The sequence below is a fragment of the Rhea pennata genome, chromosome 15 (assembly GCF_028389875.1).
Source record: "Rhea pennata isolate bPtePen1 chromosome 15, bPtePen1.pri, whole genome shotgun sequence".
Lineage (NCBI taxonomy): Eukaryota > Metazoa > Chordata > Aves > Rheiformes > Rheidae > Rhea > Rhea pennata.
Window position 1 is genome coordinate 2,669,048 of NC_084677.1, and position 21,158 is coordinate 2,690,205.

The window sequence follows — 21,158 nt, forward strand, 5'->3', positions numbered from 1 at the left end:
GAGGTGGCGGTGCCCGCGCGAGCTGCTGCCCATCTGCACGAGGGTGCCCCTCTCCTGCCCGGGGGGCAGGCGGAGGTGAAGGGGGCCCAGGCCCGAGCTGCAGCGGCAGCAGCTCTGCCATAGCTGCTGCTTGTTGAGCTCTTGCTGCTGTCCCAGCTCCAGTCCAAGGCGCCCGCGGCGGCGGCACGTCCTTCCTCCCGGCCGGCCGCGAGCGCGCCGGGGAGACGGAGGGCAGGGAGCAGCTCTAGCCGGGCTTTGGGCCTGCATCTGCCAGGGGCAGAGCTGTTTGTGGCGACAGGGAGGGAGTTGGTGAGGGAGACTCAGCCGAGGCTCTGCTCCCTCCACCACGGACCCTACGGGACCGGAGCAGCGGCTGGAGTCAGGGAGGGGGCGCAGGGTGAGCCCCAGCCAGCGGGCAGAGCGGTCGGGGGGGGGGGGGGGGGGAGGCAGGTGTGTACAGCAACGCTGGGGCAGCCTGTGCAGAGGGGCAGCCCGTGCAGGGGGGCAGCCCCACAGCGTCTCCCCCAACAGCGCAGTGCAGCAAGGGGCCCACAGCTCACCCGCCGGCAGCAGGAGAGCCCGGAAAGGGCTCCCTGCGACGGGGCTTTTTGCTCTGAGAGCAGCCTGGCAGCTCCAGCCTCATCCTCACCATCCCCAAGGGTCCTGGTTCGACAACACCCCCCCCCCCCCCCACACACACACACACACACACACCCCGCGCTTTGCTCCAGCATTCAAGAACGGTCCCAACGGCAGCAGCGCGTTCAGCAAAGCCATTTATTCCACTTTCCTGCTCCCACAGATCTCTAGATGCAAACCCGCACGAGCGATTCCCCATGCCCCGGAGGGAATTCACTGTTAACCTGCTGAGGTGGCGCCAGCCGCCCCGAGCGGGTGCCCCAGCAGCACGTCCACCTGCACAGCGGAGAGGTTCCACCTACGCCGGGAGAGGTGCTTAACTGGCAGCCTTGTTCCTCAGCCGTGTCCACTGCAAAACACAGCTCTGAGTCACCGACAGGGGGGCATTTAAAAAATAAGACGTTTTGTTCCTTAAAAATAAACTGGGACCTGAATTCAGCAGTGTGTCCCTGAAATCAAAGCATAATTCTAAGGCTTCGGAGCCCTCAAGTAAGCACATAAACCCTCTGCAAGGGGGGGGGGGGAGAGGAGGGGGCTGTTCAAATTGATCTGGGAAGCTCGCTATGGTTTAATGGCCATAAAAATACATAGCTTTCCCCTGCTCCCAGTGGAAATCACGTGGGCAGCATTTGCAGCCAGCGACTGGTTGGAAAGTTAGAAGAAAGTCTCTAGTCTCCTCACCCACTTTTACTCAATCACAACTAGAGCAGCGTCACTCCATCGGCTCGGCTGCCGGCTGCTCCGCCACAGCGTCTCCGCCAGGCCCGGCCACCGGCTGCTCTGCCACCTCGGCCGCAACCTCGGCCGCCGGCACAGCCCCCTGCTGCTCTGAGCCAGCCTGGGTCGCCAGCCCGGCCACCGGCTGCTCCGCTGGCTCAGCCGCAGCCTGCGCTGCTGCCTGGTTCTCTGCCTTAGCTGCTTCCTCGGCCACCAATTCATTTGCTGCTTTAGCTGGTGCTGCCAGCTCGTTCGCTGACCTAGCGGCAGGCGCGTTTCCTGGCACAGCTGTCGCCGCTGCTGCCGCCTGGTCGATCGCTGGCTTTTTTGGCTTCTGTGTGGCAGCCACTGCCTCCGCCAGCTTCTCCTCCGGCACCATGTTCAAGATCTTCAGGGCAAAGAGCAGCTGGAATTTGGCTGTTCCAACGAAGGAGTTCCCCAGGAAGTTTGGCAGCCCACCCATACGGTCCTTCTGGGTGTACAGGGGGACACGGACCATGCCCATCACCTGCAAGAGCACAGCGCGCAGCTCAGTAGCGGCCGCGGCGCCCTCTGCTCACTGCCAGAGCGAGCGGGGAACCACGCTCCCCCCCCCCCCGACACCCCCACACCATCTCCCCAGTCCCCGCCAGCCCACGGCCCAGGCCCGCCCTGCCCCGGCCGACCCGGCACCCCCCCGCCCCGGACACCAGCGCCTGCCCTCGCCTGCGCCCAGCCCAGCTGAAGCCCCTGCGCTCCCTCTTCCCGCCTGCCCCAGCCCCGCCAGCTCGGGGCTCTCCCCTGCCCACCAGCCCTGCTCCCCCTGCTGCCCCAGCCCTCGCCCCACGCTGCTGCCCACGCCCTGCCCTGCCTGGGGGCACCGCCGCTTACCTACGCGGCCCCCTCAACAATGCCACAACCCCGGGCCAAGCGGCTCCGCTCGGGATGCTGCTGAAAGCTGCCGTGGGCTCCCCAGGCCAACGGGGAGCCCCCAGCTCTCCCGCTCTACCCCGGGGCGTCAGCCAGACCAAGCTGCTCGGGAGGGAGCCTGCCTCCTTCACTGCCTCCTCGCAATCCGGGGAGAACTCGGGTCAGAGCAACACATCACCACACCGAGGGTCACGACTCCAGCCAAGGTTACTCAGCCCGGGGGAGATGCCCACCAGCTCCAAGACTGCCCTCATCCGGGTCCTTACGCTGAGCAAGCAAATAGGGCTCATCCTGACGAGGGCGGGCGCTGGGGAAAGGCAAGAGCCCTCTGCGCTGCAGAGCCCTTGGCACCGCCCGAGCGAACGGCCAAACCTCCTAGCGCTGGCGCTATGCAGCGGTGCGCAGCGCTCGCCAGCAGCGGCTCTAAATGCGGTGCATTCCCCCGCTCAGCTGCAGAGCGCAGCAGCCAGCAGACCCAGGCGGGGAAGCTTCGCCTTCCCCGGCGCTAACGCTCAGAGCTCTAGACAGCCCCTCCCTGGATACCCCACCTCCAGCCCGTGGTCTCGGGAATGCACCGCGCTGATCTCGATGGTATGCAGCTCTTCCAGGGTCAGCTGCCTGGCGTAGAAGTGTGCCACCACGCGATGTGGCCCCTCTGTCAGGTGCGAGCACAGATAGTCAGCTTCCGTCAGGCGCACACAGCCCAAACCCAAGCCCAGCACCCGATTCAGACCGTCCTCCAGGGACCAGTAACGGCGATCCACGAACCCCCCGGGAAAGCCCAGTAGTCCGTCAAATCGCATCTGCATCTGCAATAGAGGCGCATCGTGTTAATGGGGCGCAGCCCAGAGCCCCCAGGGGCCTGGGGAGGGCCGAGGGAGGGGCGGGCGCCCAGCCCGGCGCTGCCCAGCCGCTGCCACGGGGCTCCGCCGGGCCCGGCCGCAGCCCTACCAGCTCCAGCGCATCCAGGACCGTCCGCGGACACCGGCTCCGAGGGCTCGCGGCGGGGGGGCCGCCGCCGGGCCCGCCGCCGCCGCCAAGCCTCACCTACCGCCCTGCCACAGGAAGCTACGGGCCGCCGCGCCCGGCCCCGCCGCCCGGCCCGGCCCGGCCCCGCCCGCTCTGCCCCGGCCCCGGCCCCGGCCCCGGCCGCTCCCCCCGGGCCCGCCCGCCCCCGCGCCCGCCCGCGCCCGCCCGCCCGCGCCGCCGCTCACCAGCACGGCGTAGCGCAGCGGGATGCGCCCGAAGAGCATGCCCGGGTTGGGCGCGTACAGCATGGCGTGGCACGAGTGGCTCCAGCCCGGGCCCAGCCGCATCGCCTCGTAGCGCGTCAGCGGCTTCAGCTCGGGCACGCCGGGCACGCCGAGCGTGGGCAGCGGCGGCAGCGCCCCCGCCGGCAGCGCCCCCATGGCCGCCATCGCCCCCATGGCCGCCATCGCCCCGCACGCGCCCGCCGCCAGCCCGCACCGCGCACGCGCCGGCCCCCGGCCGCGCCGCGGGGCGGCGCCCACCGCCCCAACGGCCACTCGCCGTCCGCCGCGCGCCACGGGGCCAATCGCCGTGCGGCGGCGCCCGCCAATCGCCGCGCCCTTCCTCGTCGGCGCAGCCAATGGCGGCGCCGCCTTGCCGACCGGCGGAGGACAGCCAATCGGAGCGGGCGTTGTTGCTCGCGCTACGCGCCATGTTAGGTAACCGCCGCAATAGGCTCGGCCGCGCCGGCGCCCAATGAGATCAAAGCTGGGGGAGGACGGGGCGGCCCGCCCACAATGCACCGCGGGGCGCCGGCCGCAGAGCCTGCTGGGAAGGCGGCCCGGGCCGCGCCGCGCCGCGCCGGGAGGCCCGTGAGCGGGCGGGGGCCCCGGGGGGCCCGGGGCGGCGCTGCCGCGCGCTGCCGGGGGCGGCCCCGGCCCGGCGCGTCCCCCCCAACCCCCACACCCCCGCGGCCCCAAGGAGGCGCTGACTCGGGCCGTGGCGCACGGGTTTATTACTATAAATATAGAAACAGAGGGAACGCGGCCAGGAGACGGCGTCGGGGAGCCGCCGCGCGGGTGCAGCCCCCGGCCCGGGCCCCGGGGCCGTGGTGCCGGCGGCCGCGGGCCCGAGGCGGCCGCCCCGGCGCCAAGCACAGAAAGCGGGAACAAGGCACGCGGCGAGGGCACGGCGCGGAGCCCCGGCGCGGCGCGGGCGAGCGGCGCACGGACGCAGGCAGACGGGCGGGAGCGGAGCGCTGCCGGAGGCCCCGCTGCCCCGGTCGCCGGCCGGTCGGGGCAGCGCTCCAGGGAGAAGGGTCTGGGCTGGCGGGAGAGCCTGGGGCGCCGGCCCTCAGCCCGAAGGCAGACGCTCCCCGCTGCTCCGGCAGGCAAAGGAGGGAGGGCCACAGGGCACCAAGCAGTGGCGACAGCGCAGGGCTGTGCTTGGTGTGTACAAAATATACAACAGTAGTGTCCTTCATCTGATTTTTACCCACCCGCCCCCCATAAAAACACAACATCAGCCCCCACCCTCCCACCCCGCTCCGCTCTTCACCGCCAGCCGACGGAGAGGCGCTGGAAACATGCACGTCTTTAAAAATCCCGAGCTGTGCCGAGACCATGCCCTCGGCGAGGAGACGGTCAGGCCCGGGGCTCGTGCGACGCACCACGGTGGAGGAGGCCACCTGCACCCGGCGCCGCTTCCCCAGGCGTCAGCAGCGGGCACTGGGGCGGGAGCTGCGAGCGAGCAGGCCGACTGCCCCGCGGCGGCGGCTGAGCCTGTTCGAGGGGTCTGGCGGCAGGGACGGGGATGGCGGGCCCCGCTCACAAGAGGCTCTGCTCGTCCTCCAGGTGAAGACGCGTCTGCTCGAAGAGGAGGGGCTGCGTGGGGCTGCCGGTGCCAAGGCCTGGGAACGTCTTGGTGAAGTCAGATGAGCCTGAAGGAGGAGAAAGGGGTTCAGCCCCCAAAGCACCTGCCCTAGAGCCACGCTAAGAGCCCTGCCAGGGTGCCCGGTCGCAGGGAGAGGGCAGTGTGCATGGAGAAACGAGGGGGAGTGGAACATTCCCAGTTGGCCAGGGAGACCATTAGCCTGGGCCTTGGCCTCGGTCTCACTCTCCTGCCCTGGACTGAGCCCCACAAGAGATGGGGCTGGGACCTCACGTGGACGGGAGTGCCGAGGCCGAGCCTGGGTTACAACCCGCGAGCTCCATCCCCTGCACCTGTACAAAGACGCAGGTTCAGCAAGGGAGACGGAGGGGACACAGGTGCCAGGCCAGAGAGGACCTGCACATTCGTGGCGTGCAGGAGCCCACCTGGGGCTGGCAGATGGGATGTTTGGGCAGGTTTGAAAACAGGAGCAAGGCCAGAGCCAGCAGTTCAGGCTGGCTGGTTTGCAGCCTCCTCCTCCCCTGTCCTCATGGCCAGGATCAGCCCCTCCAGGGAGCACGGCAGGCTTGCACGGCGGCTCTGGGCCAGCCTGCCCTCCCAGGAGGGCTCTTGCTGCCCCACACAAGAGCAACGCATAAGAACAAGAAGACGTACCAGCTTACTCCTCTATACCAATAGAGCAGGAATCGGGACCCAGTGCTGCCCAAGACAGGAGGAGGAAGGCAGACAGAAAGGGAAGGAGACATTAGAGAGGTACTCAGAACAGACTGCGACTCTACGGAAGAAAACAGGCTCCATCGACAACAGTCGGGGGCCGCGCCAGGAGGCCCAGCGAAGCGTCCCTCCGCTGCACTGGCCGGCGCTGCCCAACACCCCACAGCACCCCCCACCACGGTACTGCCCCGCGCTGGCTCGGCCTCCCGGAAGCCGTCCCGGTTGCTCGCCCTCCCTCGGGCCGAAAGCAGGAGCGGGCCTTCGTACGCGGCACTGGGAAGCGAGCGCGGGAGGGAGCTCGAGCTGAGCTGAGCAGGGGGCCCAGCCAGCAAGAGGTCACCCCGTATCTCGCTCGGCGTGGCTGGGGCGCGGGGAGCATCCACCCCCGCAGGCACACGAGGCCCCCCTCATACAAACAGGACTTCGGTGCCAGCCAGCAGCTACAGCCCAGAGAGGAGAAAGGAGGAAGGGGGGGAAGGACAGAGACAAAAGGGTACGGGAGGAGGAAAGTGGGGAATTACCTCTATGTTAACCCCATCGCCCACGGCTCCCTGGGGGCAGCAGCTAGCTCTGCAGACTCAGCAGGAGCTCATGCTCCAGGTAGATGCTCTCCTTTCCCAAAGCCTCAAGGAGGCAAGGGTGCAGCACACTGACCCGGTGGGGGGAAGGCTGCCAGCGGGCTCAAGTACACAGCCCGCAAACTCCCCCCAGGCACCTCCACACCTCCAGCTGGAGCTGCAAGCGCAGTGCAGCCGGGTCTCCGGCGCACCTCCATCCCCCCAGTGACATGGCCGTTACCTGGCAGGTAGACGTCTACCGGTGGGTCGCTCTCCGACCGCGTCAAGCTCCGGTGCTCGCTGCAGCTGCCATCCTGCAGGACGTCTTCGACGGAGGGAGGACGGCTACCTAGAATCAGCAGAGAGCACAGACTGAGTCCCGAGACCAACTCAAAGGGGCAAGCGGCACTGCGAACAGGTTGCGATTTTACATAGGAGGAAGCTCCCAGTGTCCCCAGCCTTGTAGAAGTCTTGGGAGAGCCTGTCAGACTGGCCCAGCTCACAGCGCCAAAGGGCGCCTCTTCTTATCGGGGCTCATGCCCCAAAACACACCCAGGGCTGCCCTCTCACCCCACCCTCCCAACTCCTGGACGGTAAGTGCCAGAGACCCGTCCCAACGACACAAGGCCCATCCTGCACACCCAGGACATCATCTCACCAGGGGCCACACTGGTGCGCACGTGGCCATCACCCACAGGGCAGTGCGGGGCACGGGCTGGCCAGTGGGCAGCCCATGGCATGAGCAGCTACAGACAGCAGTCCCAGGAGAGGCTGGATCCGCAGCCCAAAACTGCTCTCTTGATATATATGATACATGGTGCTGATGGCGAGCGGCGGTCGTATGAGTAATCAGGTGTGGCTTTCCAACAGAGTAGAAACTCCCCAGGCTCGAGACTCTGAGGTTTTGCCTGGCATCATGCAAAGGTGCTCACCCACCCCATTCCTGGGCAAAGTCTGAGCGTGGAAATACGGTCATGGAAAGCACAGGAGCCCAGCTCTGCTGCCCTGAACACAGCTACTTGTGCAGCGCTTACAGCAGAGATGCTTGGCAAAGAAACCAGGCAGATTGTTGATTTGGCGTCTCAGAAGAGATCCTGGCAACCTTCTCTGGTGAAGCACAGCAGCTCAGAGGGGTGGATTTCAGGGCCCAGATGTTTCTGAACTTGCATCTCTATCCTGCTATTGTGCCCTTTCAAACAGCAGATGTAGAGATCAAGCAAGGTCTGGTCATCTCCAAGGTCAAGTGCACACTCACCTTGCTGCAGGGACGAGGCCTCCTCGATCTCTTCCCCTGCCATGCTCTGTAAGGAGGAAGAGCACAGTTACCCCCGCAGGCTGGAGGCCTTTGCTGTGCTTGTCTTCCACTCTAGCGCTCTCCAGAGAGCACCACACAGGCCCCAGGACTCACTTCAGGGAGGAGACAAGGAGCCCAGCACTAACTGCAGCAGTGTTGCCCGGGATGGGGGTGTTTTGCAGCTCTGACATGCACCGGCAACAGCCCAACGCCCCTCCGACATCCCCAGTTTCCAAGACACGTTAGAGACACGGGCAGGCGGCTGTGTCCTTATACCATGGGGCCCTACAGATAAACGGAGGCAGCTGCCCCTGCGCGGCCTGTGCCGACGGGCCTGTCTGTGCTGCATCACTGGGGAAGCGATGGCCCTTCACGAGGCAGCTGCCACGTCCCGGACCAAACCCATGGACACAGCAGCTCCCAGGGAGGACGCAGACTTACCTCTGGAGAGCTGGTCTCCCTCAGGATCAGTTCACCCCCGCTCAACACCGGCTGCGAGTCGGAGTCCTCAGAGAGCTTCTCTTCATCCTCCTCATGGATAGGTGATGAGGGAGACCGTAGCGTGCTGAGGCAAGAGAAACTACATTTGCAAGCAGAGCGCAGACCACCTGCCCCCAGCACCCCAGGCCTTGGTGGCAGCGCTCTGAGCTGTCACTGCCTCTGCCCAGCCCATCCTCCACCAGCAGCATAAGCCAACACACGACCAGGAGCTCAAACTGTTCAGCTAAATTCACCAGAGCCTCCAGTATCCGCTGCACAGAAAACAGTGGCGACAGCATTTCTGTGGCAGAACTGAGCAGTGCAGAGTTCAGGCACAGCAATGCAACTAGGACAAGTCTGTCTTCTCCTGGAAAGTAAAGGGCCCAGCGCCCAGGCTGTTCCTCAGACCTTCACAGCTCCACTGTGAGGATTCCTTCTCGGAAGAAATTTGGAGGACAAAATCATGGAGCAGATGCATAGCTCACTTTGAAACTATGCTGGCAGTCTCCGTGTTGGTCACAGGTGGCATAGGGACAGGCTGGTAGCCCCACACCGCACAGTGAGCTCAGGCACCCTTTCAGGGGCCAGCATAGCTGGGAAGGGTTGCCCAGCTCACAGACACCTGTAGCCAGCCACGAGGAGAGGGGCAGTCCCAACATCTCAGGGATGCAGCCAGGAGTCAGTGCTGACTCCCAATGCATTTAACAGCACTTCAAGAACAGCTCTGATTCCAGGTCCCTACCAAAACAATGTTGAAGTGACTGTGGTGCTTGTCTTCCTGCCCCTTTTTCCCCCCTTCTTCCCACGACAACTTGTGAATCTTTCTCTTTTGTCAGATCTTTGACTCCAGCTGGGCTCAGGGCTACTAAGTACCAAAACTTCTACATGGGCAGACCATGATCCTGTGCCTTCTGAGGCAGCAACCTGCTCCACCTCAGCCCCAGCATATCCCACAAACCAGCGAACAAGGCTGGTGAGGGCAGGTTAGGCTCAAGGAAGCAGAGCACAAGGACAGGATGGAGGAATACAGGACATGCAGTCCTGTCTCTCACCTCGATCACAGTGAAAGACATTAGGAAGCACCAGCTAACAGGCTGGATGCACTAATCTTCCTACACATTGCCATCAAGTTCTCCTGATGCCCCTTTCACTCTAACCAGGACAAGGCTGCAAACTTCCACTGCCTGGGGCACTGCCAAGTTCTGGGGTGGACTTCTCCCATCCAGCAATGACTTGCTGTTGATAAGGAGGTGATAAAATCTAATCAGCAGCTGGAACACAGTGAGGAGAACCAGGAACAAACCCAGTTTGATCCAGCTCTGCTTTTCTGGGTGGCCCTGCAAGGGTCCCATAAAGGGTTACCCATCCCATGGGATCTACAGCCTCTACGACAAAGCCAATAGAGCAGGACTCAGCAGCTAAAGGATCTCAGTATTTTGCACTCTGAAATTCAGATCACTTCTCTCCCCATCCTTCTATTCCCTGGGAACTCCATGGAAAGCTGAGATCCAACAGAGTTTGGATGTCAAATGCAAATTTGAGACACTAATTGTACAAGAAAGGTAGAGATTTCCAGAGTCTGGGTTAAAACTCTCCATTAAAAATGCTCTTTTGTTCATGACAAACCGAACTCTTACGGAGAAATGAACTGGTTGCCATAGGCTTAACGCTGGGTGGCGTCTCAAGCCTCTCTGTGACACGAGAACCTGCTGGCCACCAGCAGTGGGAGCAGCCAGAGCCCTCTGTCATCTCCCAGTGCGTGTGGCTGCCAGCCCTCAGGGCTTACAAGGGGAGCAGGCCCCTCTGTTCCCGTGCTAACCTATCTGGAGACTTGCTCCGCTTGCCCTTTTGGTGGCTGCTCTCCACAGCTCTGTCCATCCCGACAAGCGGACGGCTTGCAGGGGGCATCCCATCCACCACGCCAGAGTAGTTGATCTCGTCATACAGAGGAGCTGACGGGATGGAGGGGGAAACAGAGCGAAGGCCATTCAGAGCTTCCAGCAAGGAAATGGGCTCGTACCCCGGAGGGATGTTGTCAGAGCTCTGTGGGTGAGAAAGAGAGGGGCATGTTAAGAAACCCTTGCCAGGCTGAAAACTCCCTGAGAAGGGGAGACCCAGCTGCAACCCAGCCCTGCACCTCCCACCCTGCACATCCAGGCAGCCCACCACCGCAGCTGCCTCTCCCCAGAGACCCTCCGCCTCCTTCCCCTGCTACAGCCACCTGTTGCCACTCGGGCTGTAACGCTGATGCTCCAGGCAAGTTTCCAGAGCAGTGCTTGAGAGACCAGGCACCTCAGCAAGCTGGGCACCTTGCCCATCAAACTAAGAAGCTCTTTGGAGAATCAGGCAAGGAGGGTTAAAAAGCAGGCTCCTAACAAAGCTGTTATGAATTATGCTTTAATCTCCTGCACAATGTTCCTCCAGTGGCTCAGAGACATTTCTAGATAACAAGCACCTCACTTCTGCCTCCAGCACAGTGCACACCGCAGTTTCACAGCACTGCCAGAGTCACAGAGAGTCTCCAAAGAGCTCAGTATCTGTGCACCACATGAGAGCTGGCCTTTGGTGACTCCAGCACTTCACTTTGCTCACGGACTCTTGTTTCCTCAGTCGTTTATGCAGGTTTTCCACTCAGCTGCTTTTGTGCAAAGACAGGAAAGGGACCACAGACCCACTGATCCCATAGGGAGGGGAGCAAAACTCTGCACTACTTCCCATTTTTTCCATAATTCACTTAGCTGCCAAGGCAAAAGGACCCTTCCAAAAGGGCTATTAAATCAATGCTAGTTTAATTCCAAAAATCCCCTAGTCAAGGCCCCAAAACTTAGAAGTAAATGACATTTATGTTGCTACTCAGTCGGCAATAGGCAGCTCAGCCCAGCCTACTGCAAACAAAGAGACAAGACTGCCACAGTGCAGACTCAGATTAACTTAACCTGTCCCAGCACTGCATCCTCAGGCAGGCTGCTCCATATCATAACTAAGGTGGCGTAACTGTGTTTGTAGCCAGGCCCAGCAACAACAATCCTGTAGCTTCTTTGTGTTGGCTCTCACAACTGCATGGCTGCAGGTGAGCCTGCTCCGCAGCCTGTTCTGACACAGCCATTAACTTGGGGGTGAACTGATTGCTGAGCAGACTCACCTGTGGTCACAGGAGCTACCTCTGACAGGGGAGGAGAGAATGAGTGGCACCTGGGGCCAAGGATCAACCCAAATCCCCCAGGTAATGGCCTTGTGGCATTTAAGTGCTTGTGCTGAAGACCGCAGCTGGGGACTGCAAGATAACCAAGTCAGGTGCACGAGGAATCAGCTCACAGGTCCTGCCACCTGCAGGTGATGGGTTTAAGAGCCATCTCCACAGAGGCATTTCGTTTCCAGATGGCAGCTTGGAGAAGCTATTTTGTGGACAGAAAAGTCAGGCTCACAGTTGGTACACCGTCTCCTGGCTGTGAAGACCAAGGCTTGAGGGTTCAAAGGCTGCTTGTTCCAGTTTGCTTTGGCAAAAGATCAGGTTCTGTGGCATGCCTAAAATACTGGAGAAGGATCTCTCAGCCAGCAGCTAGAGCACCTGGGCTGTAAGTCACTGAAGCTTCCAAACAGTCCTAGAGATACTGCTCTTTCTTAGGACACTTACCACTGCCCCATCCCTGCTCCAACAGAAGTAGTGCTAGTTGCTGGCTGAAGTTCACAGACAGCCACACCAAGCTTGCAGGGTCTCCATTATCCCCAGCCTTAGGGTTTCTCCAGACATGACAAGTGCAGTAACTTATGTCCCTCCTCAGCCCAAGCATCCAGGCTGGCCGGAGCAAAAGAAAACTGCAGCCTCCTTGATATGGACAACTGTGACTGCAGTTGATGGATGCACCAAGGGAGTACAAACAGATCTTTCCTGGCACGTGTGCCTCCCTCACCTTTCATCTTCCCTTCTTCTGGTCCCCAACATGCCATTCATGCTGTCCCTTAGAGCACAGTTACAGTAACACACTCTCTTGCCAATTTGGTGAGTCCCCAAAACACAAGCTCCATCTTTACTGTTCCTGTACAAGCAAAACAGGTCATTGCAGCTAGCATTCCTGATGCAAGACCTGGTACAGCTCTGACCATCTTCTACCTATATATCCCAGCACCAGGATGGAAATCACAGTGAGAAGTGCCCAAGCCAAACCGCCAAGGGGATGTGACAAGTGTGGGAAAGCTCTGGGTGAGCCATGGAAATAGCAGATTACCCACAGTCCTACAAAGCTATGAAAATATCTTGGCCAGAAACAATATAGCAGAGAGGCTCAGGGCCAAGGGGCTCTGATAGATGTCTGCACCTGGCAATCTCCGAGAGCCAACATCAAACATCTGCAGCAAGTTGTTTCTTTCCCACCTATTCCTCCACACGCAAGCTGGGGAGGTTAGTGATCGTCCGTGCAGGCTGTGAGCATCTCACTGCTATGTGGAGATGGTACTTGGAGTGTCACAGCCCATGCAGGGGCATGTGTCAAACCCAGCGTGTTAGCAAGCCCTCATGTGTACAACACTTTCACGTGCTAGTGCGACTGCTGGCAAATAATTGCCGTAGGAGCAAAATACGACTAAGTCCACTTACTGTTTCCCTTCTAGGTTTCCTGCTGGGCAGGGAGACAGTGTTCACTTTAATGGACTTAAAGGGACACTGTCAAGAGAAAATCATGTTTTAAAGACTTTTTTGAGGTTAGCAACACGGAAAGACGCACAGCATCTCCTTGCCTTGCTCTGATTGGTGGCACCTGCTTCCTCTAGGCACCACACTCCTCTTGACAACAACCTTTGGGGTCTCTATGTGGCCCTATGTCTAAGTCCCTGCTGGAGCAGCAGGCTTACAGGGCTGCAGAGGATGGGTAGATAAAAACAAGCTTTTCCCACGATGACCCGCTTCCATTCCCACCAAAGCCTGTAAGATGGTCTAAATGCAGCTCTTCCTCTCCTTGCTTGGATCTCACGCGCCTTGCCAGAGCCAGCAGTGCCACAGCATTGCTCAGGCAGCAAGGTTCTGCCCACAGTGCACTGGGGACACATGACTCAGCCCTGTGGTCAAGGGCACTGCACCTGCCATCCTACACTCTCAGCTGCTCAACAAGACCTCCATCATCCAGGGGGACTGGCACAAAGATGTCTTGCTGCTGCCACATTGGAAACCCCAATCCTCAGGGCATTTCAGAGTGTACTGCTAGGCAAATCTGAATACAAACCAAACTGTAATCTGCCATCTGCCCAGCTCCCACCCTGCTAGGCCCAGGACTTGCCACATTTCTACTGAGACAGGCCACAAGGAACCTTCCCATACTGAGGTTTCTGTGGAATTGTTTCCTCCCAGAGGAAGGAAGGCACTTGGCTAAAAGCAGTCAATTTAACCATCCACAAAAGGAGAGGTTTCTCAGCTCTCTGGGACTGTTGAGGAACAAGGTTATACTACTCAGGAGGCCTCGCTCTGAGGTCCCAAGGATGCAAGCTGATAGGCCAAGGTACTCATGAGTGCAAGTCTCCTGCTCAGATTGAGATCAGCACTCAGGCCCCAGGCTTCCTGCGCAGGGTTGCAAATTACTTACAGAGTGCTCATCATGGTCGACAGTCTGTGCCAAGACAGGGCTGAATGACACCGGTGACAGAGCCCCTGGCTTTTTCCTCACAGCTCGGATCTGCAGCAGGGCGCGGAAGGCTAGGAGAGAAAAGCACATGAGTGACTACACAGCCAAACGAGACGAGGCCGTGCAACTCGGGTGCTGGAGATGGGGCAAGCTCCTTGTAATGATGCTGCGTGCATGAGGAGCAGGGCTGCAGAGCACATCAAAGCCAAGCTCCAAGGACTGGCTCCTCTACGCTATCGGTCAAGACGGGAGAGATCTGTCAGCAGAAAAAGCCTAGGTACACATAGCCCTTGCAGAGAACAGGTGCTACCTACCTCGGTACAGTGACACGGAGAAGACATTCAAGCCTAGGGCTACTCAGCACAGTAAGACCACCCACAAGCTCGGTCTTGGACAGCACACTGCAAGCTACAGGACATGGGGAGCCTCATGTAAAACCAGGCCTTGGGTTCGTTCAGGCCCCATATGTCTCAGCACTGGGGCACAGCTAGACTTGGGTGCCCTCTCAGCATCACACCTGCATTGACTGCTTATTCTCTGGCCAGTAACACATTGGTGAGAAGGTCTGCAGCAACTCTGAACCCAGCCAGAAGGTTAGTGGCTGAATTCCTCTCTCTAGCACAGCTTTAATCTTCACTCCCTGCCTAGGACCCTGTTCTCTATCAGCAGATATTTAATATTGTTACTTCCGCCTATGCCAAAGACACACACGAATGAGCCAGACATCTGTTCTAAGACAGCTGTACGAACTTGCTTGCACGTAAGGGAAAGGCTAATTCTTAATGTACCCAGCCTAGAGCCAGAGGTGCAGATCTGTCCTCTCTGCTTCTGTATTTCCCAGGAGCAGATTCTCAGGAAGCCTGATGTGGAGGAACTTTCAGAACAAATACATCTTACTCCACTGCAGCATACAGATGAGATAACACTGCTCCTATGTTTTCAGTTATGCTCCTTGTAGTCAAAGCTGTCTGGCACTTCCCCTGATAAGATCTTGTTTTCAGTTATTGTATCCTTGCCAAGTCTTGACCATTTAGACTTGTTTTCTCAGGCCAAACACCTGCCTTAGGCTCTTTTTTATTTTCCTAGAAAGCTTCAGTAAGAAATATTCAAATACTTCAGAGTTCAAGCATAGGGTAAAATGTGTGATTTGTCTGTTCAAAGATGCAGGCATTTTCCCTACAGACTCTGTGCTTTGAAGAAAAGACCTGAAATTCAGCAAGTGCAGCCCAAGTGTCAAAAGCAGTGTTTGTTTTTTTCCATCTCTTAGGAGCAGAGGAATGCAAGGGTTAAGCAGATCCTCATAACTCTCCCAGCAGGCAGTCCCCTCTGCTTGAAGGGGGAAGACGATCAGGACTGTGTGCTCAGTGTCTGCCCTGCTGGCCCCCAAGCAGCAAAAAGGCAGAGGAGTCAGACTGACCCACAAGCAACAGAGAAAGACAGGAACTGGCAGTAGGTTGTGAAGAGTAAGGAGGAGAGACTGGAGATGAGTGTGTCTAACAAACACACAGAAGTGGTCCGGGGTTTCCATCAGTTTTGTTTTAAACCACCTTCCTCTCCGACCAGAGGTGGTATGAGGAGGGCTGATCACCATGCTGCCCACAGTTAACAGAGAACTCAAACCCCACTGGCAAGGCATCACCTTGCTCCAGACAGCGAGGGCCAAAGGCAAGAGCTGTTTACATGGCACAGCTCAGAGCACCTGCACCCCAGATCCATCCTAGGGAGAAGGCAAACAGCAGGGAGGCACTGGGCAATGAGCCACTCTCCCAGGCGCTCTTCCTTCCCTGTTTGAGTACAGTTATTTTAGGCAGCAGGAGCATTCAGACGTCAGTCAGAGCAGTAGCACATTTGATGCTGAGCCTCGGGGTGACGTATATAAAAGACAGGCTCACTCTCACAACCTGCACTGACTTAACAGGAGCCTGGCAGGGGGAAAGAGGCCCTTTTTCCCGGGCACATACTCACGCAGCCTGCAGATGGGGCAATTGTTGGCCTGGTAGCGCAGGGTGTCTGCACAGGAGTTGCACAGACAGAGGTGTCTGCAGGGCAGAATGAGGGTGTCACGGAGGTCCGAGAGGCAAACCACACACTCGTTGCTGTTGTCGCTGTTCTCGTCATCTGAAGGCTGCAATGAGAGGCAAGACTTTGGCATGTGAATAGATAGGGCCATATAGAATGGCCAGAGGACTCTGGAGCCCGAGATTTCCCACCCAGAGGTCTGCACGAGAGCTGGCATCCTCTATCCGCAGCTCTCAGCAGGGCGTTCTCAAGGAGAGCACACTCCAGCCTATGCAGCCCTGCTATGTGTGCCTCTTCCTCCCAGCAGAGAGGGAGGCACCCCAAGTTCCTGCAGCTCCTTCAAACCCATGATAGAGTGAGCAATTTCCTTGTCACCCTGTTGTCACCCCTCTCTTGTGCAGTCGAGGGAAAGCAGCCTCGGATGCTCATCCGATCACAGCTAACCTTAGCAAAAAGGTCAATCTGAACCCATTAAATGAAAACCTGCATCATGCTATTCTTCCCATCACTCAGAGCCCCACAAATTGGATAACAGCCAGTCAGCTATTGCTAGGAGAACCTCATGAAGTTCAATAAAACTGAAGGGAAGCGTAGAGCCCTGCACTTACGGAGGAATAACCCCAGGCACCAGTACAGGCTGGGGGCTGACCTGCTGGAAAGCAGCTCTGCAGAAAAGGACCTAGGAATGCTGGTGGACAAGCTGGACATGAGCCAGTAGTGTGCCCTTGTGGCAAAGAAGGCCAGTGGCATCCTGGGTTGCATTAAGCAGAGCATTGCCAGCAGGTCAGAGGAAGTGATCCTTCTCCTCTACTCAGCCCTGGTGAGGCCGCACCTGGAGAATGCGTCCAGGTTCGGGCTCCCTAGTATAAGAGAGGTATGGAGCTACTGGAGCAAGTCTCCAGCAAAGGACCACTTGGATAATTAAGGGACTGGAGCATCTCTCTTATGAGGAAAGGCTAAGAGCTGGGACTGTTCAGCCTGGAGAAGACTGAGTGGGGAGCTTATCAGTGCATACACATATCCAAAGGGAGGGTGAAGAGAGGATAGGGTCAGACTCTTCAGTGGTGCCCGGTGAACGGACGCGAGGCAATGGGCACGAACTGAAACACAGGGCATTCCAGCTGAATCCAAGGAAACTTTTTTTTTGACTGGGAGTGTGACTGAGCACTGGAACAGGCTGCCCAGAGAGGCTGTGGAGTCTCCATCCTTGGAGATATTCCAAAATTGTCTGGACAGGGTCCTGGGCAAACTACTGTCGGTAACCCTGCTCCATTGGGGGGTGGGGTTGACCAGATGATCTTTAAAGGTCTCCAACCTCAACTGTTCTGTGATTCCAAGGAACCCACCTTCCGACCAGGAGGGCTCTCTTCACTAACACCAGGGATCCTTACAGTCCCACCTCCAGTGCCACAGGAGTTATAGAGGAGCGCCAAACCTGGTACCCCAGCACCAAGCACCCTCCATCTTCGTCTGCTCCCATCAGCACCATTTCACAAAGCCCTTTAAGTGCCACAGGGGGAACACATGCTATGCCAAGGGCAAACTTAGTATAAACAGCAATATACAGTATCTGCAGCTGCCACCACCACATCCGCACCAAGTCAGCTCACTGTGCCAGCGAAAGGCTGCAAGCCTGCCCGCCTGCCTGCCCCATCACATGTGCTCCTGATCTATTTTGCGAGGCAGGGAGGGCAGGCAGTCTTTTTGCTTTCCCATTCACATAGTTTGCTAAGTATACTGGGAAGAACAAAAATGGCCCCAGGACACTTGTTTGATGGGCTGCAATGATATGATTGTTGGATCAAGAGATTCATCACAAGACCCAGGAGGACCCAAAGAGAAGCCTTCAATTCTCTTAAATGGATCTGGTGCAGTCTTTGGGAAGACTTCTCCGTCCTGCCCCTTTAGGCACTACCTGTTGGCACAGGCACATGGAAATTGCAGGAATGCTTTGGGTAAGACAGTGCATTACGTGGAGGGGAAGTCTGGTTTGTCTTGTTCTGTGACTGCTCCTCTGCTTGCAAATCACACACTGTATGTACAAGAGCAGTCTGATCCTGAGCCCAGCACTTGGTACAGCATGTCAAGCACTATGCAGCCCAGCCAGCAGCAAAGGGCAGGTCCAGATCAGGCTAAAGCAGGAATGAGGCAGTCAGGCAATCTGCTTGAAGCTGTGCAGCAAACCAGGATTCAGCAGATGCTTATGCCTAAAGATGGGGAGTGTTTCTAGTAAAGGCATTTTTTATGTACATCCCTTGATGTTAGCAACGCTGTTCTCGCTCCTGCAGGGGAATGTGGGCTGCTCTACGGATACTGGCAAGCCTGGAGAGCTTAGCTCCTGGCAATGCTATGGGAACTTACTGTCCCCTGGTAAAAAAACAGGAGAACCTGTAGGGAGCCACAGGAGCAACGCACAGAGATCAGGTGCAACTGCCTTGACTGTGGAGAGGCAGTGAGATGGGGTGGGCACCAGAGAGATTTCAGAGGCATTTGGGATGGAAAGCTTGCTCACAGTCAAGGGAACAGGAGATACCCTTGGTCATGCACACTGGAAAGCACCTAGACTGGACAGCAGCCCCAGGGCACCAAAAGCAGCAGCTGACACTGGCCCAAAGCTGTCTCTACAAGCTCCAAAACACCCATGGGGCACTGCTGTCCTCTCTCAGCAACCCCAGTCCCAGGCAATACCCTCAGAAGCCTCAGGCCATCTAAAGCATCTCAGCACAACCCATTGACTGCTCTAAACAACCTCAAGGCTCTGACATCCCCGGGCTTCATCAGTACCTACAGTAATGACATAGACCCAGTGGCCATTCTGGGATGCACTTCCACATTGCCCTGCCAAATCCCGTAGTTGCACTTATAAACAGAAGGTGCTGGCTGGAAACCCACAGCTCAGGGAGTAGGAGCCTTCTGAGCACCTTTACCTTGGTCTCTTGGTTGTTTTTGTTTTCAATGCCGTAGATCTCCTGAAGCAGATAGCTCACCCGGTCAACCTAGGGAAGACAACAGCAAGTTAGAGTGCCAGGTGCTCTGTCATCACTATTTTGTGATCATCTCCATTCCTCCCTGTATCAAAGTATGCATGTTACACCAAGGGCAAGTGGCTTCTCTAGAGCCATGTAGAAGAACTAACGGAAACGAACATTGCGAAGAATGGCCAGGAAAACACACCCCTCTGCTCAAAAGCAGAGCCTATCCTGTCTGGTCTGAAAACGGAACCCAACTGGTGTCTTCAATCACTATCAACATCACCTCAAAAACAAGGGCTCTGCTTGTTTCAGAGATCAAAAGGAAACACAGGCCCATAGCTCAAGCGCACCAGAGGCAATCAGTCTTCTACAGTCCCTTTGTTCTGCAAAGCACCACTTAACTTTAATCTAGCTGAATTTCTACCCATCTTTGTAATCTCAGGATAGGAGAGACTAGGTACAACCACCATTCTTGTGCCAACGGCTTGTTACTTGCCTGTCAACAGCTGCACCACACTTTGCTATTCATTACTGGGGAGCATGAGGCCAAACTACTGCGGCTAGGAAACCCATCTCCCAGACAAAGAGCTGTCCAAATCTCCCTTAACACGAGAATCGTCCAAGGGACAACGCTACACAAGCGCAGTGTCACAGTATCTCCAGGTGGAGTCTCTAAAAGGGGATGTGTGGTGGTAGAAAGCATTGCTGCTCAGAGATCAAAGCTGCTCAGAGCCCCGGACACTGATTGTACCCCTCCAAACCATGTCTTCATGCAAATCCCAGCAGCTGTCTGAAAACTGCCTGGAGCAGCTGGGTTAAAGCACTGAGGCAAGAAAGGCTGCAGGTTCAGCTCCCAGTGGGGCAAGGTTTTACCTTCCTTTCTGCGCTAAGCAGTGCTTTCCACTGTCCCATAGCTTAGCTATTAAGTGCAGCAAGAGACTCGTACAATTGCAATGAGCAGCTCTACAGGGCTGTGCAGAGCTATTGGTCCCCAGGATTTGCTGCTTGCTGCTACATAGCAGCTTCCCCAGAGAAGGGCAGATTCCTCCTCCAAAAATCTTGGAATAGTAATATGGTGAAGGGGCTGCAAGGTAACACGCAAACTGACTCATCTCCTGATCAGGTCACCTGCAGCAATTGTCCTTTTGACACCCTGCTGTGAAACTAAGCTACCAGGAACCCAGTGTTTCAATGGCTCAACAACTCCAGGGGCTTTGGCTTTTCCATTCGTAAGTGGCTTCTCCCCTCTTCTGTCAAGCCAGGTGCTCGGAAGAGCAGCCAGGCCATGGGATTTCAGTGCTGCAGAACATATCACACACCAAGATATGAGCAGAAGGTAGTTATATCCAGCCTGCTTGCCAGTTTAAAATGCTTAGAGTTGGGACACAGCAGCATTAACAAACTAATTCCAGAGTCTCCTCGTGTAAGGCAGCATGCAGCTTGCAGACAATCTGTTCTAGGCCCACATTTCAAGGCAATGAGGTCAGCAGTTGGACTGCTGAGCAAAATCCTCTGCAATGTCTCACAAGTCGCCCAGGAAGTTTGGGAACAATTGTGTGGGAGCAGTGCTTTTACAACTCAACATTTCAAAGAGCGCCTTGTTACAGCATCCTGACTCCTCAGAGGATCATGATTGTGACAGTAAGTTCTGAAGTGGTCAGATCACAGTCTCCACAGGATTTGGTATTTCTTTTACTGCTTGACTCAAAAAAAAAAAAAAGTGAGAACCCTATGTTCCAAAAAGAAATGAGTGAGCAGTGCAACATGGCTCTTGCTATGAAGATCCCTAGGTTTTAAAACAGTAAAGGTAAATAATAAGCAGCAGATGATGGTACATATTGCAGTCCTTCACGTTCATACTTCTCTCACCCATCCCACACCACATCTCATTAGCTGTTGCTTCTTGCTCACAAAGAGCTAAGAGACTGATGCACACAGAAATTGTCCAGGAATGAATTGTGGAGCATTACAATGGCAAGGAAGGAAAGATAAAAGAAAAGGAGCGATGGAGAAGTGCTTAAAATTTTATGCAGATGGTTTACTCCAGACATATACTCTATACTCCCGGTCTATGCTCTTATAGGGGCAGGTGCTACGTTAGCTTCAGAGGTACTGTGTGTTCTTCAGCAAGAGCTTGCTTCTATTTTAAAAGCCATGGAGGAGAATGTCTAAGCCTTAAAATTTACAAACAGCCAAAGGAAAGAAAGAGAAGAGAAAAGAAAAACCCCACAGCCAAACATTGAGTGGGAAGGTTACACACTATGCCAGTAAAGAGAGATGAGCACACACTGTGTCACTGGAGGAGTCAGCTAAGCTAACCACATTGTGGTAAGGTGGGAACCACCCTAGAGAGCACTTCCTTGTCGCAGACTGCCGTGCTGGAAGT

The 21,158-nt window shown here is 57.0% G+C and overlaps 2 protein-coding genes across 13 annotated transcripts in view; both read right to left on the bottom strand.

Annotated features, from left to right (window-relative positions):
* Positions 1–763: 763 nt before the first annotated feature.
* NUDT16L1 (nudix hydrolase 16 like 1) lies at positions 764–3,702 on the bottom strand. 4 transcript variants are annotated; one of them, XM_062587862.1, is made up of 4 exons: positions 3,480–3,702; positions 2,999–3,074; positions 2,814–2,920; positions 764–1,864 (listed from the first exon to the last, which is right to left on the bottom strand). In XM_062587862.1, exons 1-4 carry the CDS (start codon positions 3,699–3,701, stop codon positions 1,352–1,354), a joined length of 918 nt encoding a protein of 305 aa, XP_062443846.1. In that variant the 5' UTR covers position 3,702; the 3' UTR covers positions 764–1,351. The 4 variants fall into 4 exon arrangements, with proteins under 4 accessions (XP_062443846.1, XP_062443847.1, XP_062443845.1 ...); XM_062587863.1 differs by having other exon boundaries at positions 764–988; positions 1,617–1,864; positions 2,814–3,074; XM_062587861.1 differs by having other exon boundaries at positions 2,814–3,074.
* A 1,076-nt stretch (positions 3,703–4,778) lies between these two features.
* The window catches only part of MGRN1 (mahogunin ring finger 1), a 60,591-nt gene continuing 44,211 nt past the window's right edge, over positions 4,779–21,158 (bottom strand). For 2 of the 9 annotated variants that reach the window (XM_062588222.1, XM_062588220.1), the window contains exons 9-18: positions 18,728–18,796; positions 15,747–15,906; positions 13,743–13,852; positions 12,764–12,829; positions 9,989–10,212; positions 8,131–8,254; positions 7,651–7,696; positions 6,637–6,744; positions 5,779–5,823; positions 5,083–5,173 (exon numbers count right to left, since the gene is read on the bottom strand). In XM_062588222.1, the coding sequence (XP_062444206.1) occupies positions 5,783–5,823; positions 6,637–6,744; positions 7,651–7,696; positions 8,131–8,254; positions 9,989–10,212; positions 12,764–12,829; positions 13,743–13,852; positions 15,747–15,906; positions 18,728–18,796 (948 nt within the window). In that variant the 3' untranslated portion in view covers positions 5,083–5,173; positions 5,779–5,782. Of the gene's footprint in view, positions 5,174–5,776; positions 5,824–6,636; positions 6,745–7,650; positions 7,697–8,130; positions 8,255–9,988; positions 10,213–12,763; positions 12,830–13,742; positions 13,853–15,746; positions 15,907–18,727; positions 18,797–21,158 lie in introns of those variants that run through there. The other 7 variants (XM_062588218.1, XM_062588217.1, XM_062588221.1 and 4 more) reach the window with 5 other exon arrangements.

Excerpts from the sequence above, each read along its gene's own strand:
- NUDT16L1 (XM_062587861.1), bottom strand. The coding sequence starts at position 3,701 with ATGGCGGCCATGGGGGCGATGGCGGCCATGGGGGCGCTGCCGGCGGGG. Across the intron at positions 3,075-3,479 it reads CGCTGCGCTACGCCGTGCTG|ATGCAGATGCGATTTGACGG; the intron begins GTGAGCGGCGGC and ends CCTCTATTGCAG. Across the intron at positions 1,865-2,813 it reads CCCGAGACCACGGGCTGGAG|GTGATGGGCATGGTCCGTGT; the intron begins GTGGGGTATCCA and ends GTGCTCTTGCAG.